Genomic DNA, 18896 nt, shown 5'->3' with positions numbered 1-18896 from the left:
CGTTTTGCTCCGTCACTCTGAAAGCTGGGGGAGGTCGGGGGATACTTAGCTATGTATAAACCAATTATTTCAGGAGGAGGTACAAAGTTAGTGTTCCCACAGGCTCCTTTTGCTCCCCCTGCTGCTTGACAAATTTTATGACGGTTGATTTCAGCTTTATACTCTTTGCAGAACACAAAGTTCAGAGAAATCTATTCTGGCTTGCATGTGCCTGAGGGATAATCGTTATAAGAGAATGTCCTTGTGATTCAAGTCATCAGCATTATGATAAACTGCTTTCAAATATGACTGTGGTCTGACATTTTTGCTGCACACAGATCCAGGGCTTTTTTCTTAATGGGATCACAGAACTGTTCGGGTTGGAAAGGCCTCAGGAGTTCATCAGGTCCAGCCTCTGGCTGAAAGCAGGGTCAGCTGGGAGGTCAGGACATACTGCCTGGGGCTTTGGACAGTCTGGTACTGAAAACCTTGTGTTTCCTACACAAGAAAAGGACCCACTTTCTGCCTTCTTCTGAGTTACGGGGCTCATGAGCACACACCGTAATATATCTTAACAGAGCATCAGACTGCAGCAACCTTTAGTGCTTCTAAGCCTCAAAGAATTTGGGATGATGAATTTAAGGAGTTTTTTTCTTAAAAGCTGTGTATCAAAAAATCCTCAAAACTGCCAGAACTGGGGTGGCTGTGCAAAGGCTGCTCTCTGACATGATTTGCAGCAAAGAGAGCATACAATTCAGCAGGTTCATTCTGGTGTGGACTGGGCTATGGTGTGCAGCAAGCTTCTATAGCAAGGCAGTGATGCTGGCCTCTAGTGTCCTATCATACCCTGCAATCCCTCCTTATGATTGTTTATAGAACAAAGAATTTTATGATTATTTGTAGCAGTGTGCTTAAAAATATATATAAAAAAACCTCACTGAAAAAAAATCCCAACCCCCTGAGTCTTTAAAGGCAATAGGTTTTTTACTTGATTGTTTTCCCCTGTGATTTCCTATCAACAAGGAATAATGCCTTTATAATGAAACCTAGACTTTTTTATTTCTTCATCCACAATAAAACACAAAATCCTGTATTTGTCTAAATTGATGAGTAGCTGCATTGCCTTCCTTCATAAGAACCCTGCTGGATGCTTTTCATGTTGTTCAGCTACTTGAGAAACTGCATAGTGGCATGCTTGCTTCAGGAGGTATTAGGAATTTGTATTGTTGCACAGCTATATTCAACACAAACACACCTCAGCTGTGGTCTGCAAAGGGATGTATCTATTAACTATTTCTACAGTTTCAGTAGTAGTAAGTAGTTAACAGTTTAAAACTGTTGTTACTTTTATTCTTCATAAAAGTACAGAACTGCAGCTTCCTTTATCAGTAAGATGCTAGAGGAAGTTTTTGAGTGACAAACCCCAGTATTACGTAGTCCTTTAGAGAATTCAGTTTTCAATGCTGGTGAAGGTATGGATTTGAAAATACTATAAAAACGGCACTAACAAATTAAACATTTTTTTTCCAATATCTTGCAAACTAGGATGTTGAACAGAGGAGACAAATTCAGCATTTTATACTGGTGCAAGTTAGAACAAGATACTGTCTTGACTTCTAAAATGTATGTGTGAGATCAGGTCATCTTGTGTGATACAAGCTCTGTAAGGAGATAGAATTCTGGAAGTTCTGTTTATCTGAGGAAGAGGGAGACCATGGAGATGTTTGGCAAATCAGGAGAGCCAACCATGTAAGACTCAGGCTACGTTTTGATTGCCTTATTGCACACTTCAAAAGGCAGAATTGTATGGCTTATATTCTCCCATATTAATAGAAGTGATAAACTTAGCTGATACTAACCCCAAAGATCTGAGGCGCAGTTCAAAGCTGAGATGTGTAATAAGATGTAAAGTAGATTTCCTCTGCCCTCACTGGGCACCATGTAGCATAAATGGGAATAGAACAGTCATGAACAAGGCATGGGTTAAATCAGATAAAATACAATCCTCAATATATACGTAGAACAGTATTTTGAAGGTGAAACACCTCTCTTAGACAGCCATACTTCTGCAAATATAACAAGTTCAATAAATTATATAAAATGTCTGCTGAGAGTTTTTTTGCAGGGGAAAAATAGGAACTGTATTTCATCACAGAATAATCTATAACAGGTTAATCATTTACCATGATAAAATCTATTATTCCAGACTCATTCCAGCCTGGTATATGTCTAACCTACTTTTAAAAACATCCATTTAGGATTCCATAGCTTCTTTCTGAAAAACATAGAGCCATATCATGTCTCTGTCATCTGGCAGTGTTTCTTCTAACCAAAGACTGCACTGAAGTCTAGAAAATCTGTACTTTGTTCATAGCTCGCTGGAATCCTCTTTTGTGCCTTCTATTTATCAATGAATGTCCCAAAAGACAGGCAGCTTTCTACAAGTGCTGAAAAGCAAATCAATCTAGCACCCTGCAGTTTTCTGTACACATGACAATAGCCTTTGTTAGCATAATGTATTACAATGCATTATGTAGTGGGTCTCTGAGGTTTAGTAATCCCTGTCAGCAACCAGAATAAATGGAAATAGCTTCCAGGAGATGCAAGGCCTATGAAAAGACTGTTAGTTTTCAAGAACTAGAAGTATTCAAACTCACACGTGTAGCATCTGAAACAAAATCTCATGAACAGTCTTTCATCACAATCATTTGTGAAAGTCAAATGCCTTAAGTGTACTTAAGAGATTAAAGAGAAGCTGGACTGAGTACTAGCAGTTCCTTACTTTCCCCACTGAAACAGAGATTTAGTGCATTCTTTAAGGCTTGGCAACAGCAGAAGTTTTTAATTTTGACTTTTTAATATGCTCAGACACTGAATTTGTTAGCTGAGAATAGCCAGGTTCCACATGAAAAATCAGCCCACTTAGTTATGGAGAGTGTCTGAGCCACAAGTGAGCCACTTACTTTTAATGCACAACTGGACTGAAAAAAAAATCACTAATATTAGATACTTTGCATGCACAACATAATCCTGCATGGAATGAAGGTGCATCACAACTACTGAACTGCTGAAGCCATAACCACCAGCAGCTCAAACCATGCAGTCAGGGAAAGGCATCTCTGACGCTACACTTGCCCTGCTTTTTGTGCCTTTCCCTTTGGCAACTCCCAGTGACCTTTAGCAGGGTGATAGCGCTAATCTAGCTGCAGCTTTGATCTGCTCTAGTACAGCTGTACTGGTTTTCTTATGGTATTGTAAGTTATTGACATATTTAGCAAAGTCTTTCAGATTTTACTAGTGTAGAAGAGTTAAAGGTGTAGTACCCAATACCTGCCAGAAGCCTTCAATTCAGATCAAATTATTAAAACACTCTCAGAAATGCTTAGGCTACTGTTGTTGATACAGAGATAACACCACTGTAATAAATACTACTGTCTTTATGCAGGCCTTCTTACTCTCTGCAGCATTCTGCTCTCCTGTTTAGACCTCCCTTTTTCCCTGTATTTTTCAAGCACTCATTGCTGTTCAGTTGAAGTTCTGGTTAAATGATCAGAGGCTTAAATGAAACTATCCTTTAATATCATGCTGCACTCATACCACAAGACATCAGAAAATCAAATCAAATCTCTTGCTAGAATTCCACAAGAAAAATCCTTATTCCCAAAGCATTAAAATGCTTCAGCCTCAGCAGAGTTGCCAACTACAATACTCATTACCATATAAAGCCATTGCAACCAACCACGATTGCAACCTGAAGCTGCAGTGCCACCATGGCTGCGCATCGCTCGCCTCTGCGGAAGCTTTCACTATTTAGCCTTCATCTCTTGATTAGATTAAATGAAGGTACAGATGTAACCCTATCCAAGCCCATTTATTCTATTTTTAACCTTGCAGACATGCAGAGAGATGCAGAGGGTAAGGGCAAGTGGTATTAAACTGAAAGAAAGATAGGAAACACACTATGGCTAAATCTGTTTCCTAAAATCCTTCCTGATCTGAGTCACTTATTCCAGTAATCCTATTTGTCGTTGTCTATACAACACTCCCAGTTTTCCTGGACTACTTGCATTACTTCATCTGTTACCATCTTCTCCAGTCTCCACTCTATCAGGCTTCACCTTTTACCAAGGTACCAACAAGCATCATATAGACCACTCAGAATCACAAAAAAGACTGACTTCATCCCATTTTGAATATACCTCATCCGTAATAAAATTAGCAACTGAAATACCTTCCCTCCTTTGCATATTTAGTGTTACCCTTTGCCTGAAGTAGAGCCTGATTTTTTCCCACCACAGTTTGATTTTGTCTTTGAAATAGTATGGAAGCTTCCCAAGTTGCAATCACTCTAGAATTCGAATTGCAAAGGGCTTGCATGATGCAAAACACTAGTTTATTTTCTTGAGACTGTGTTCCCTGTGGCAATGAGAATATCATCTGCTCATAAGATGACAGAGAGGAATCTCTTAGCAAAATGTAACGAGTTACCAATATTGCAACTAAAAAGATGGAAGCATGGTGAGACAGAAATAGAAGGTCCTTCTGCTGCCATGCCTCACCACCTCAGACTGCTTATTCTCAAGCTTAACAGTCACTGCTGTCTTTACTCACCAGCTACTATATAAGTGCTCTTTGAAGCCATTTATCAGCACCTACTCTCTGCTGAGTGGGGGAGCAGAGGGGGAGACTGCAGTTTGCAACAGCTGAGGGGGAATGACCACATACCACCTGTGTATGAGTCATTGCCCCTGATTGGCAAACTGACCTTCCTCCTGTAGGAGCTGGGTGGACATTGAGTCTGCTCTTACTAAGGCCAGAAACAAACCTTAACTTCAAAGAGCAGGATTGAGTACAATGCTTTTGGTCACTTATTTGCTTGCCTGTAACTATGTTCAACACTCATTCAAGTGGCTGTTGAAGAAGAAAAGACTATTTGCCTTGTGCTAACAGTGGGCAGACTCTGCTTTTAGCATACATGCATGGAATCTTGCAGCAGCAGTAACTATACTGCTCAGTAGGATGCTAATGGCATTGTGCAGTACAAGCACTCTCTGGGCGATCCAGCCAGTTCTTAACCCAGCAGACAGTGCCCCTGTCCAAGCCATGGGCTGCAGCTTTTTCAGGAGTATGCTATGGGAGACGGTGTCAAAGGCTTTGCTGAAGTCCAGGTAGACTACATCCACAGCCTTCCCCTCATCCACCAGATGGGTCACCTGATCATAAAAGGAGATCAGGTTGGTCAGACAGGACCTGCCCTTCCTAAACCCATGCTGGCTGGGTCTGACCCCTTGTCCATCCTGTAGGTGCTGTGTGATCACACTTAGGATGATCTGCTCCATGAATGCACCACTGTCTGCAGGACTGTGCTGAACACCTTTGCCTTGCTGTCAGGCATATTACATACCTGCAGTACTGCTGTCAGCAGTGCATTTAAACCCCTAGTCTTAGATTTAGGTCAGATCTCTGGGTCTTGGAGGACTTCAGATCTTTAGTTACTAAAACATTTAATTATCTGTTTAGGAATATGAGTGTCTTAACCACAGCAAGTGCTGTAAAAGTCAAGTTTTTTACTGTTTTTTAACAATTACCCCTTTCAAGTACAACCATTTGCAGGAACCATAGAAATTCTTTCTATATGCAGCAGTCTTGGTATGTGAGGAACATGAAGAGTAGGAATTGCTTCTGAAGTTATGTCTCTCTTACGTACACTTGTGTACTCTGCATTTAATGCAAGCTAAATATAAATATACAGTATGTATATTTATCATTAGTAGGGTTATCTACTCATCAGTAAACATATATTTTAGTCCAGGAGGGCCTATCTTTTGTTGTGCTTCCCTTCTGAAATACCAACATTTCTTTATTTCGTTCTTTCCAGCTCTGTTTTGTGATGTTTTGGACGCCAAACGTGTCAGAGAAGATTTTAGTTGACATAATTGGAGTAGACTTCGCTTTTGCAGAGCTGTGTGTCGTTCCTTTGCGCATCTTCTCCTTCTTTCCAGTTCCAGGTAAAAAATAAATTAAAAAATAAGAGCTTTGTAACCTCAAACCTAAACCAACAGTGAGGCATAATTATAGGGTCTGGCACTGCTGTACGTACATGGCTATATGCATGCCTAGCATGAGTAACACCATTTGTATTGACGCTGGTGAAGACCCAAACTGTTTACCTCGGTAGTCAAGATGCAAATCTTGCAGTCAGTCATTAGGTAGATTTATGACTGTCAAAAGTCAAGCCTGAATTCTTTATATTGTAGTTGATCAAGAACAAACACACAAATGACAGTACTGATACACGTGTGCCAAGATTGAAAGTACCTATTTGGAATAGCATCTAGGACCACCTTCACATTAACATCACCTTCATTAGTCTGCCCTTCTGCTGCCAGACTCGTTGTGTCTTGCAGATATAATCAGAGCATAAACAATATATAATAAAAGTTAATACTCCTATCAAAGAGTGAGACAAGCTTGGCAGCAATAATCGAAATGTTTCCCCTCAAAAAATTTCTAGCTCTGTAATTAAATGTGACATCATGTAGTGTTTTCTCCTTATATAACAAGACAGTTTCATAATAAAGGTAAGCTACAACTATAAGAATAATTACATGTACATATCTTTTTGTGTGTGTGGCTGTTACACCATGTACCACACTTGGAACCAGATAGAAATTTTGCCTTGGTATCATTTCTCTTTAGGGAAGGGGATAGTTGCTTTTTTAATGAAGAAAACAGATTGGACTGACTAATAAAATGGTTGTAAGAGAGCGGCTCTTAGAAAGGATTGCTGTTCATAACAGGATTGTTTGTTTGTTTGTTTGTTTGTTTTCCCCAAATCGGTATATTAAAGCAATTTGGATACAAGTTCTACTTCCTTTCTAGTAGGGTTTTCAGTGTGCAAAGTTACCAGCAACATTTTACAGTGGATATTTCTCTGCATGAAAAAGCAGCATATGAGGTAACTGACTTTTTTGTTTTACTACTCTTGCCTCTTTTTCTTCCCATCCCCTTCCCTTCCCCTGTTTATGAACAGTGACTGTCAGAGCACACTTGACTGGTTGGCTGATGACTCTGAAGAAGACGTTTGTGTTGGCACCCAGCTCAGTGCTGCGGATTATCGTCCTCATCACTAGTCTCATCGTACTGCCTTACTTAGGGTAAATCATTATTCTTCTCACAACCCAGTGGTTTACTTTCCTCTTCATTCCTGTTCCTTTTCACTTGATAACTGAATTTGCATAGCTCAGAACTTTTTCCCCAAATGCTAACCATGTTATAAAGCCTAAGTAATGTCAATATCTGGAGAAGAAACATTTACAAATTTACCAGTGTGACTGCTCTAGGCAGGCACGATAGTGATGTCCCTTTTGAAAAATGCACAAATGTCAAAGAGGCAAAAAGCATGTCCTAAGGGAAATTTATTTCCATGTTATTAAATGCACTGTTAAGAAAACTAATGAAAGAATGTCTTGTTTATAAGTTATCTATTCCACAGCACTCTGTACAAGACTTGAAATTCTTAGTCCGCAATTTGATTCAGTGTGCTTCTTTTACTAAACAGTGAAGCCATTAAGTCCTTTAAAATGCCAGTTATTCTCTTTGCCAGTGTATTTATTGTGTCTTTGAAGAATATATTTCTAACAACAGATTGGTTCTATATGCCAGTGAAAACATAGTTGTGAGTCATGCATTCTCACATAACCACAACTGTTTCTTTTTATGCCACCAACAGTGTTCATGGAGCCACTCTTGGAGTAGGATCTCTTCTAGCTGGTTTCGTAGGAGAATCCACCATGGTTGCAATTGCAGCTTGTTACGTCTATCGGAAACAGGTAAGAATTAGGCTCTGTGGGGTCTGGTGAATGCAGTTGATGGATATAGTGGATTTTAGTTCAGATTAAGAGTACGCTTTTGAAACATGACTCCCCAGCATCCCCACCTCCTGCATTTGGTTTGCTTCCCTGTGTGATCTCAGGAGCGTGCAACTTGGAAACTCCTTGGGTTGAAATAAAACCAGAAGGTACCCAACAGCTCCTAATGGGCATTCATGCCATGGGACCAGGCCACAAGATATGCTGATATGAAGTAAACCTCTTGCACCTCAAAACGTGTATCATGGACATCGTGTTCTTACCACCACCTATTTTGTGCTGTGTAACTGCCACTACAGTGCAACATAGCATCTTTATGTAGATATAGGAACTGCTCATCCAAGTGTATATATATGTATATAGAATCATAGAACCACAGACTGATAAAATGGTTTGTCTTGGAGGGGTCCTTAAAGTTCCAACTAGTTCCAACTCCCGTGCCACGGGCAGGGATATAAGTGTGCTTATGTCTTTTTGCCATCTAAAGAAGTGGCAGAAAACAAAATACTCTTCTGCAGCAGTTGATAATAACAGCTTACAAATAATTATACAGGTGAGGTTTTCTCATAGGCTTTTTTTACTCTTTCACACACTGCAATCCTGCGTGTACAGAGTAGTGGTGACACATGAACTTGGAAGAATATTCCACTAAATTGAGTCAAACACACGCTAAATGTTGGCTGAGTGACTGGGTACATCACAGTACCTGCATGTTATGTCCTTACAGTTAGTGTTCAAGGCACTGTGTAGGGCACAGGTCCAACTCCAAGCAGAAACAGCATGGTGTGTACATTATTCCGTAGTACAGAAGGACTCTGTAGGTGGGAGCAGAAAATATAATTTACGCATTTGACTTTTTTTTTTCAATTAGACTTCTTACTAAGTGCCAAGTGGAGATACCCACCACTTCTATTTTTGGAAAAAAATACAGAAGATGGAATATCTAAACTCCTTATACTGGAAAAAACTAAAACCCGTTTTGATATGTATTAACAGCACAGGCCATGGCAACAGATCAAAATGTACAAGGTTCATAAGACAATAGAAGAATCATAATATCTCTCATGATTAGTTTGTCATGTTTTTCTTGAGAACCAAAGAGTAAAGCCTGTAGACACTGAAACGGCTTGTTCTTGGCCTGTGATTTCACAATATATATGTGTTTGGACCAGTGTCCTCATTGCTTGTTTGTTAGACTCATACAGTGTTTCTGTTTGTGCTTAATTTTTTGCAGTGATGAGTTCAGGTAGCAGTAGTCATAACTGTGCTAGCCTAATTTATTCTTCATTCAGTGTGACAGTGGCAGAGCCAAACAGTAGCTATATACACCAAGTTGTGTAGACACCTCTGAAATTTTGAAACTCTGATATGCCCAGTTCAGCTGAATCAATAATACCTGTGGGGGATATTTTGTCAGCTGTACAATTGTTTTCAGTAAAACTAGTCAGCCTGCTGAGAAATGGGTAATGAGGAACAGATGCTTCACCTTGTTTGCTAGGGAGCTGAATGCTTCTTAGCTTTATTAATCCAGGACATCCTGAATGAATCATAGGACTTTTGAATGCCCTCCTGCTCCTGCTAGCCAAAAATACTATAATATTACTTGACCTTGGTGGGGTGGGGAATCACAGTGGATCAGCAGGACCAAGAAAAGCCAGAATTCTCCCATCTTATAAAATTCCTGAAGTTTGACATTTGAGAAATTAGGTTGCCACCTCTATCTTCCTCCCTAGAGCAGCTTTTCTCCTCTCATATTTTGTTTTCTTTTATTTTTTTTAATAAAAAGTCTCTGATGTAAAAGATTCCAGCTGCTCTCTTCCCTCCAGCCATGCCTGTTTTGGATGTTACTTAGCATATGAAATGCCTCTGTGATTGCATTTATGTTAGAAAGGAGAAAGCTGAGCCCCAGAAAGGTTATGGAAATCTTCTAAGTTAAGTGACAAGCCACAAATATGACACAAATATTCTAGTTATTGATGACATATTCTAAACAAACCATATTCCCACCTCACTTCTCCCAGTGCCCAAAGTCTGTAGGAGACTATTCGTGCACAACTTACTGATAGGTTTCTGAATGCTTGTTTCAATCTAGAAAAAGAAGAGGAACGAGAATGAAACAGCTGCAGAAGGTGAAGACTCTGCAATGACCGACATGCCTCACACAGAGGAAATGACAGACATCGTAGAAATGAGAGAAGAGAATGAATAATTAATGGGATGCAATTGTTCTCTGCAGGGACGATTGGAGTGACACTTCAGCATCTTGTCGTCTCTCATACTTTTTTGTTTGTTCGTTTTTATTTTTGTAATAAAGAGGCCTTGATTTAAAAGGTTTCAGATAAATTCTCTAGCATACTGAGTATGCTCTCACTGATGAGGGACCTAAAAAGAGGTCTTTGCTTCTTTTTTTCTTTTTCTTTTTTTTTTCCCAATTGAATTTGTTTTCTCACTCCATGCAAACATAAAAGATACAATTGCATCACTGTAGAGTCTTCCTTACTTATGCATCCACCTTCTCTGGACAATCTGCATTTGTCAACCAAAGCCCTGCTCTCTGTGCACATGTGTGTGTGCAGGCATGTGCTTGCACGCTCGCACACGCACCCTGGCACGTGCCACTGGCTCAATGCTACTGCCATAATCCTACCCCCTCCCCTCTTTCCTTTTCCTTCCTTTTCTTTCTGAGAAATGTAAAGGAAAAGAAGTTTGGAATACAGAGCTTTATTTTACTTGCTTGAAAATGACTTTGCTACATAAACTAATATACTATGGTGAACTATATCTTTTTGTTTGGCCTCATCACTAGAGCTTATACTGCACAGGGTACAATGCAGGGAGGAACGTGTGAGTCTCCACATACAAAGTGGAGAAAAACAGGTTCCTCTCTCATGTTAAAAGTGTGTGGATGTGTATATACACACACAGGTACATAAATAGAGAGATACATATATATATTTATATATATGCATATGATAAATGCACACAGGACAAGAACTCTATTTAGTTTTCATTCCATCAGAAAGACAGCAATGTTTTGAAAAATGTAAACACTTAATTCAGAATTTTCTTGAGCCATTAAGCCCCACCTTACATACAATTAATTTTCTTTAGGAAAAACAACATGCACTTTCCTCTTGTGAAGAGGGTGATGGCAACTGATAGACTTTGACTGTATTTGAATATGACAAAAATAAATATTGACAAGCTTTACCAAAGTTCTTGTCCACTGATCTAACTTTAACTTTTAAAGGTTGATTTGCTCTATATACTTATTTCTGGTGCCTCTATATTTAAAAAAATAATCTGATGATAACATATGCAGGATACCATGATATATCACATTACTACACATAGTTCCATGAAATCTTTTATAGAGAGATGTACACATACTCAAATACATGTGTGTGTATATGTATATATACTTATATACACATGCACACACACATACGTATGTTTTTGCTGTGATTTATTTACCTATGCAGTAGATCAAAATCCATATGGTGAAGCTCAATTACTGATGGTCCTCCAGGATGATGATTAGGGACTTGGATGCTATGTTTGCTCTCAAGGCAGGTGTTGGGTGGCAGCAGGAGCTGCTCACATCAGTCAGCCAGTGCTGTGCTCGGAGCAGGTGGCTGGCGCTGTGTGAGTCTGGCTGAAGTGGGCCTTAAATAACCACGTGTGAGGTTGGGTGGGTGACTCAAGTTGGGTGGAAATGAAGCCTTTGTAAGAGATGATGGAACCAGGGAGGTTTGGGGTGTCACTGATGATGACTGTGGCAGCAGCTTGTATTTCTGTGCTCTTCTGTGTTTGGCTGCGGGGCGGCGTTTGTTACCGGTTTGTAGGAGCTTGGATTCTTTCAGATTTAATCGTGTCAGAGTCTGGAAACCATTATCCTCCATCCTATATCCATAAGTCAGTTAATTTAAACCTTATTTAGTAAAAATATATTTTTCTAAGTTGTGGAAATTATTATTTAATTGTGGACAAATTCTATTTCTAGATTTATTTGCCAGGTAGTCCCAGCACTCAGAGAACTGATCAAAACTAAACATTACTTTAAAATGTTATATCAATATATGTGTATGTAGACATACACATGTGTATAAATATATATATTGTATATTATGTACATTTATTTTAAACTACAATACATTTCCTATTTTTCCAAGTTCAGCTAAAAATGTCTCTTCAAAACTATGGAGTTAGCTAGTAACCAGTTATAGCCATCATGAAAGGCATTGTATCAATGAACTTTACATTTTATTGGAAACATTTGTACCAATTTGTTACATGTACAAATGCAATAAGAAAAAACGTAGAAATTGTTGTGTTAACTGACAGATTTGCAAAATCGGTTCACGGTTAATGAGCAGTGGCACTAGGAGGGCAAGAGTAAATCCAGTAGCCACATTTTCTGTGCCACCACAGGGTAGATCCTAGTTTTGGTAGTAGTTTAGAACAAAATTTTAAAAAAACAACCCTCAGACAAGTTAACTGTGTGCAGTATGTAGACTGTACACACTCATGAATACAGGTTCTCAAACAGTCATATGTATATAATGTGTATATAGACTGTTACGGATCACAGTGACCATTTGAGGTCTCCTCTATTCATGTAGTTTTGGTTTCTCCAGTACATTTGTATCCAAGTCCACAAGATGCAGTTTTCCAGAAACTGAAGCAAGAAAATATTTTTGTGTAATATTTCTTTTGGTACATGACTAAAATTCAAACAGCAGTATTTTTGAAGAGTTTTGAGCATTACCAATGTTGTTTCAAGGAAATAATTTTACCAAAAAGTGAAAAACTGAAAACAAAGGAAAACACTGAAGCTTGCGCTTTAGATAGAAGAAGAACAAATATAAAAAAAACTGAATTATTGGTCATACAGAGCTAAACTTAATGGTATTGTAAAAGATAAATTGTCAATTGTGTGGTTAATACTTATTAGTCCTTTACTTTGCAAGATACTGATTGAGCACAGGAGTGGTGGGATTTGGGTGAGAATTCTAGCAGTGACATGAGGACATATGTATCTCTTCATGTTTCCTGCGGGTCATATTTCTTTATGCTCTGCTGGGTTAACAAACTGTGATGACATTTCTGCAGTGAGCAGGTCCGAGCCAGCCTCTGGTGCTGGCCCAGGTGCTCACTAGTGGGCAGGAAGGGTGCTCAGCAGGACGGGGCATGTCCAAGGAGAGCTCCCTCTGTCCCCTGCAGGCACTGGTCCTGCTTCTGGGTACTGTTGGCAGGAGCTTTAGCAACCAAAACCTCCCTGCTCTGGTTCCCAGTCAGTGGCAAATTGAGCTGGGCTGGTGAAACAGCCAGTGTGATGGGTTACAGGCTGGCAGTGGGCAGCTATCCTCTATGGCCAAAGCCTCAGTCAGAGTGTTACTAGTTCTAGTATCTCTGTCAGGCAGATGCTGCTACATGCCCTGCCCTGCATCTCATCCTTTCCAAAAGGACTTTCCTGAGTTCTAGTAAAATGGCTTAGCTGTCTCTCTCTTGTGCTGTTGCTTATGAAATGGCTATCTATCTCTGTGGTAATTATTTTATAATAGGAACTTATTACGTTTCTGTGTCAGAGTCATCTCAATGAATTCATGTGGAGACTTGGCCTTTCCAGACTGAATTATACAATCGAAGTTAAAATGAAAAGAGGAAAAAAGTTGATCTGCATCCTACATCTTATATTGCAGGACAACTGACATAGCAGAAAATAAGAGCAGAACCACCGATAAGCTGTGGATTAATGTTCCTTGGCTTTTAATACGTATGTAAAGTTGTGTTAACTTGTCTTGAGTTTTCCATTTTCAGAATTAACAGGACACACTGGGGGTTTTCCCCTCACTGCCCTAAGCAGGCTCTCACGCTTACCAAGCATTGGACTTGATGGACAAAGCTCTGCATTTCTGAGCCAGTGCCTGAGGCCACTTGGGTGCACCAGCAGGTTCTCAGGCATGGGGCAGTCCTACTCCCCATCCCCTGGCACAGCCATTCCAGACAGGAGGGCTCAATTCCCTGTTGTTAGATAGAGCCACCCTGAGTGAGAGGATTGGGTGAGTAACAGAGAAGTCTTTTGTTTTCTACTCATTTTGCTGCTAAATATTTCCTTTGAGCAGGAGAGATTTATATCTGGCTCTTGCTTGGTGTTTCGCCGCATCTGCAGCCAGAGAGGGAGCAGCCTGAGACAGGGTGAGCTGATGAATGCAGCTGATTCAGGGCAGGCCACAGCACACAAACAGAAACCTTTTGAAGGCAGGAGCGCCTTCTTTTGTGGGATGGCGCCTCGTGCTTAAAAAGAAGGGAGAAAGAATGCTTTCAGGCCCGGGCACCCAGAGTCATCGGGCATAGTTTTGTGTTGGGCTGCAGTGTGACAATGGGAACAGGGCATCCTGCAGCTCCAGCATCCCAGCCCCTCTGCCAGCATCCTCGGCGGAATGCAGGACAGTGTAGGAATGGTGAGGCAGCAGTATTGGCTCTGTTTCTTACAGATTTTGTGGCTGTGGCATGGTCTGCACAGGTTTGAGTGCAGCTGGGTGTTACCTGGGGATAATTGTTGCAGCTATTAGTGTATTGGAAAACCATGCACATGTATGTGGGAGTGTACATGAGAGTGTTGTGTGGGCATTTTTACCAGGATCTTCGTATATTTCATTGGAACGAGGATTGAACTCTAAACATGATATTAATGTGGGACTAACCCTAAGCTGCTTGTAAAAATTGCAATTTAATGCTACAAAAGAGTAAATAAAACAGCAGACCTTATACCAACAAGCTAAAGCATGATCTAGATCAGTAAGCTGGAATGGGAGAGAAAGAGGACATGTTGGAAAGCTTATGGATGTTGTATATCCATCCTAAAGACAACAGCATGGCGTGGAGATGAGATCAGAGGGCAGAAAACACCAGAGCTGTGGCTGCTGCCATTTCCCTTTCAGCTGCCCTGGAGAGGGACTGAAGCATGAGGAGCAATGTGTCCATACGATACAACTTCTAACTGTTTTGGTTTCTAAATGGAGGAACCTTCAGAGAGAAGAGTATGAAACATCTTAGGAGATGATTCAAGCAGAAATAAACCAGCATGCAGATTTTATAATGTGCAGTGAGGAGGCACTACGTAGCTTGCAGTTTCAGAGGAACTGTCAGGGCTGCATTGCAGAAATGTCATGTAAACATTAATTAAACACAAGACAAAATTATCACAATTTTGCTATCAAATTGGCATTTCCCAAATACCAGCTTAGCCATAAAATGTTAAGATTCCCTTCCCTCATTCTTGTTTGGCTTTTTACTAGAATTCAAGTGCAGAAAACCATCTTTTTTGAAGGGAGCAAGCTCCCATGGAGGGGTTGCAGTGCAGAGCAGGCTGTGAGGGGTTGTGGCAGAGCCCCAGGCAGGAAGAGGAGCTCCAAATTTATTCTGTGCCCTGCAGGACACTGCACTGCAGCTTGACAGCATCACAAAATGAGGCAGAGTTGTCAGCTTAGCTGCAAACTCAGTCCCAGCGTGGTGACAACCTGCGGCAGCCCTGCAGAGCAGCAGGAGGGCATGGGACGCAGGGTAGCCCTGGCTCTCCACTTGGGGTCAGACAACTTGTGTGGATTTGCTTTGGAGACCCAAGTTCAATTGTCAGTGCATAGATGCAGTCCTCAGCAAAACCGCTGCCAGAGCCTCAGTAACTGGCACCTTCTGAACAAAAGGGCTAAAGACAAAACACGGGGACAGAGAGATTGAGCTTTAAGCTCAGCTTGGAGCATGGGCTTGCACAGAAGGGCATTTTGGATGCAGCTTGTGCAAGTTAATTATACAGTTAGAGAGTGAGCTTCAGTCTCAGCATTTCATAACCACAGTATCCACTCTATCTCAGTAGAACAGAAGAAAATGGCAGTATATTTCTAGGTGCTCTTTTGTCTGTAATCCTGAGGGGAAAGTTTTCCTTAGCATTCCCAAGCCTTGTCACTGCTCAAATCAATTTATTAGTTTTACCATATTATTTTCTGTCATTCCCAGTTCAGTGTCTTCAGATGTTTCCTTATTTTCTTCTGAAGGCTCCTGCTAGGCTTATTTTGTCTGTTGGCATTTTGAGAAGGAAAATGTAATCGTCATGCTGACTGAATGTCAAGTAACGCCATGATTAAAAAGTAGCTTACAACAAAACTCTTCTTTGATGGACTGTTTTTTTACCTCTCATTTACTAAGCTGAAAAGCAGAGTCAAGAAGTAGAAGGAATTGGGGAGTGCCTTTATTTAAAATCAAGAATTAACTGAGTTAATTCAAGTTCATTACTTAACTTCAGCTGCTTTGTGACTTTCTAACAATCTGTAAGAGCATAACCCAACTTTTTCCAGCAAAGTTAGCATTGCATCCCCAGAGCAGTGCAGAATAGTTTGAGGCATACAGGCTTCAAATATTTCACAACTAAATATTTAACAATGAGTTGAAGACTCTGATTAACATGACCAATCCATTAAGTTTAAAATTCAGCTGGGCATGAGCAGCCTGGTCCAATGTGTAAGGTGACCCTGCCTTGAGTGGAGAAGGACTTGACAAGATGACTGCCTGCAATCTTTTTCTGACCTAAATTGTTCTGATTCAACCAGAAACCCAGAGAGGTGCCTTCATCTTAAATGACTTAAGATTGCTTGCCTTTTTTAGGCTTCTGGTTCAGGGTTGACAGTGCCTACTAGGGCTTTACAGAGTAGATACGTGAGTAAAAATCTGAGCTGCAGAGATTCTTTTACTGTGACAAAACTTTCACATTGCAGAGCCAGCTGTACAATACCCTCCCACCCTCTGGGAGCCCACAAGGAGGGCAAAGCAAAAATAAGCTATTGTATCTGCAGATGAACTATTTGAGAACTGTACTTCACTTTTCCCATTAACTCTCTAAGCAAAAATGCCTGAAAACAGCAAGCAATTGCATCTATTACCTGCTTCCTTCCATCTCTATTCATGTGCATCATTCAGTTTTAAAAAAAAAGTATCCTTTCTCATAACTCCCCTTTGTAATCAAGGTAATGCAAAATAAATACATTTGCGTAATAAAATGGCTTGGCTGCTTGCAAATGAGAGCATACAAATCTCCTCTTAGGAAAGGATGTATTTCAAAATTGGAACAACAGCTTTATCCGTGATTCAGAAGAAAAAAAAAAACCACCACAGAAATGCAAATTTAAAATTGCAGAACTGGAAGAAGAATTTTAATTGCAGCAACTTTTAATGAGAATATTTCCTAGGTGGAAAGTCAGGTGTATGTACACATGCAGAAAACAGCACAGCCTGGAACTAACATTCGTTGCTCAATTTTGTAATTTGCTCTCCAAAGCTGCACTAACATAAGTCTGCTTTTGTGTCCTATTACAATGAACAAGAAAATCCTTCCTAAGCTATAATGAAACAATTGGAATGCTACAGGCAGTAAATTTAGTTGTTACTTAGGTCAACTGATTTTATCCACAGAGTTTGCAAGCACCGCCAAATTGCAAAAGCAAAAGCTCAAAAAAAGTTAAAGGTGCGTATTTTGTAGATGGCATGCCCTTACTTATTGTCATTAATGAGATTTTTTAAATCAATCTAATCCCTCTTTAAGTAACATGGTTCAAAGTGCACTTCACTTACTTTAGGTTTGATAAAAATCTACCTGCAATATCTTACATGTTTTTAAAAAGCAAATGCCTTTTCAAACTGGGCAGAAACACTCTCCACCATCATAAACGGAATCTAGCTCAGAGCATGTCAGGTTTTAGTCTTTCAGAACATTTTTCTCTTTGTTCCCTTATTTTAGATCAGCTTTTGATGTTACTGTCTCTGCTTTAGTTTTGTGAAGCCAGGAGCTTATGGAGGATTTGTGGTAAGAGACACTGGCATGGCTGGAGGACCCCAGAGCTCATCTGAGGAGGAGGATGGCTCGAGGCAGGGAGCAGAGAGCTCCTTTAGAAAGATGCAGTTTGATGGCTTGTCACTCCACCGCTGGGTGTGAGTGGGCAGCAGTGATCCTTCCCAGAGCTGGCTGTTGGGAGGAGAACTGGCAAACAGACAGTGCCTGTTGCTGGTAGATTGAAGTTGGGATTGCAGGCAGCATTGGAGCCCCGTGTGCTATTTGTTCTGTAACATTGGCAGGGCATGTTACTACCACAGGCCACAGAAATCTGAACTGGAGACTTGACTGTGTGTGGTGGAATGGCTGAAATGTGTTTCATGGTGCTTGGGCAGCACAGCCTAGCAGAATTCCCAAGCTTTGAGAAAGCCTCGCTTCACATATACAGGACAGAAATCTTCTGGGAGTGCCTGAGGAGGAGCACATATGAGTGTAGAGGAGTCAGTGTATGTATGTGGAGAGAGAGCGAGATGGCTGCAAATGAATCATCTGAAGTGTCTTTTGCAGCACTTTGCACTGTTACCCAGCAAGAACCATACTGGTGGGCAGAGAGAATCATAACCATTTATCATCTCTAGTGAGAGATTCGCTGGCCTTTAAAGGTTATCAGGCAGTCTTACTAGATACCAGTCACTAGACAAAGATGAACTTTGTAGTGCTAGGAGCACAAAAGACAGCAAACTTTGTCATGCCTTTTGCAATGGAGAAGTCAGTGTCACACACCCTGTTCTCTCCATCTTTGCATACTTGAGCAGGGCCAGCCACAAGTCACTGGAAGAAAACTACAAAGGTGGAGCTAAAGTGCAGAGCAACAGATGAGGGCTATTTTGTCTTCACAGCAGAAAATCATCATGGAGCAGAACCAAACTGTGTAGAGGTAACTTCCAGGAAGTCTCTCAAAGGAGATGCAGTTTCTGAACAGTAGTTCAAGATAACTTTGACTATCTTGACTTCATTCAAGGTCAAATTGTACCATTTGTAACGTAATACTACAAGGATAGTGGGTTCTGCAATCTCAGATGGGTGCTGTAAGGAAAACATTCACATGCTGGTGAAAGATGCTTGGATAGTACAGGGAACAGTGTTACAGAAATGCCTGAAAATACTTAATTCAGATTTGCATGTTCTAATTGTGCCTTTGGGTTCTCTAAAATTGACTTGTT

General features: G+C 40.5%; 1 protein-coding gene across 1 annotated transcript in view; it reads left to right on the top strand.

The window, feature by feature from the left end:
• Nucleotides 1-10175, top strand: part of ANKH (ANKH inorganic pyrophosphate transport regulator) — a gene marked incomplete at its 5' end in the record, with an annotated part of 48647 nt that extends 38472 nt beyond the window's left edge. The window contains 4 exons of the mRNA XM_009081981.1: nt 5858-5987; nt 7013-7136; nt 7712-7811; nt 9943-10175. Of these exons, the coding sequence (XP_009080229.1) occupies nt 5858-5987; nt 7013-7136; nt 7712-7811; nt 9943-10059 (471 nt within the window). The remainder of the gene's footprint in view (nt 1-5857; nt 5988-7012; nt 7137-7711; nt 7812-9942) is intronic.
• Between the last annotated feature and the right edge of the window lie 8721 nt (nt 10176-18896).

The sequence above is a fragment of the Acanthisitta chloris genome, unplaced genomic scaffold, assembly GCF_000695815.1.
Source record: "Acanthisitta chloris isolate BGI_N310 unplaced genomic scaffold, ASM69581v1 scaffold9919, whole genome shotgun sequence".
Classification (NCBI taxonomy): Eukaryota; Metazoa; Chordata; class Aves; order Passeriformes; family Acanthisittidae; genus Acanthisitta; species Acanthisitta chloris.
This window is presented reverse-complemented; position numbering and strand designations above follow the sequence as displayed.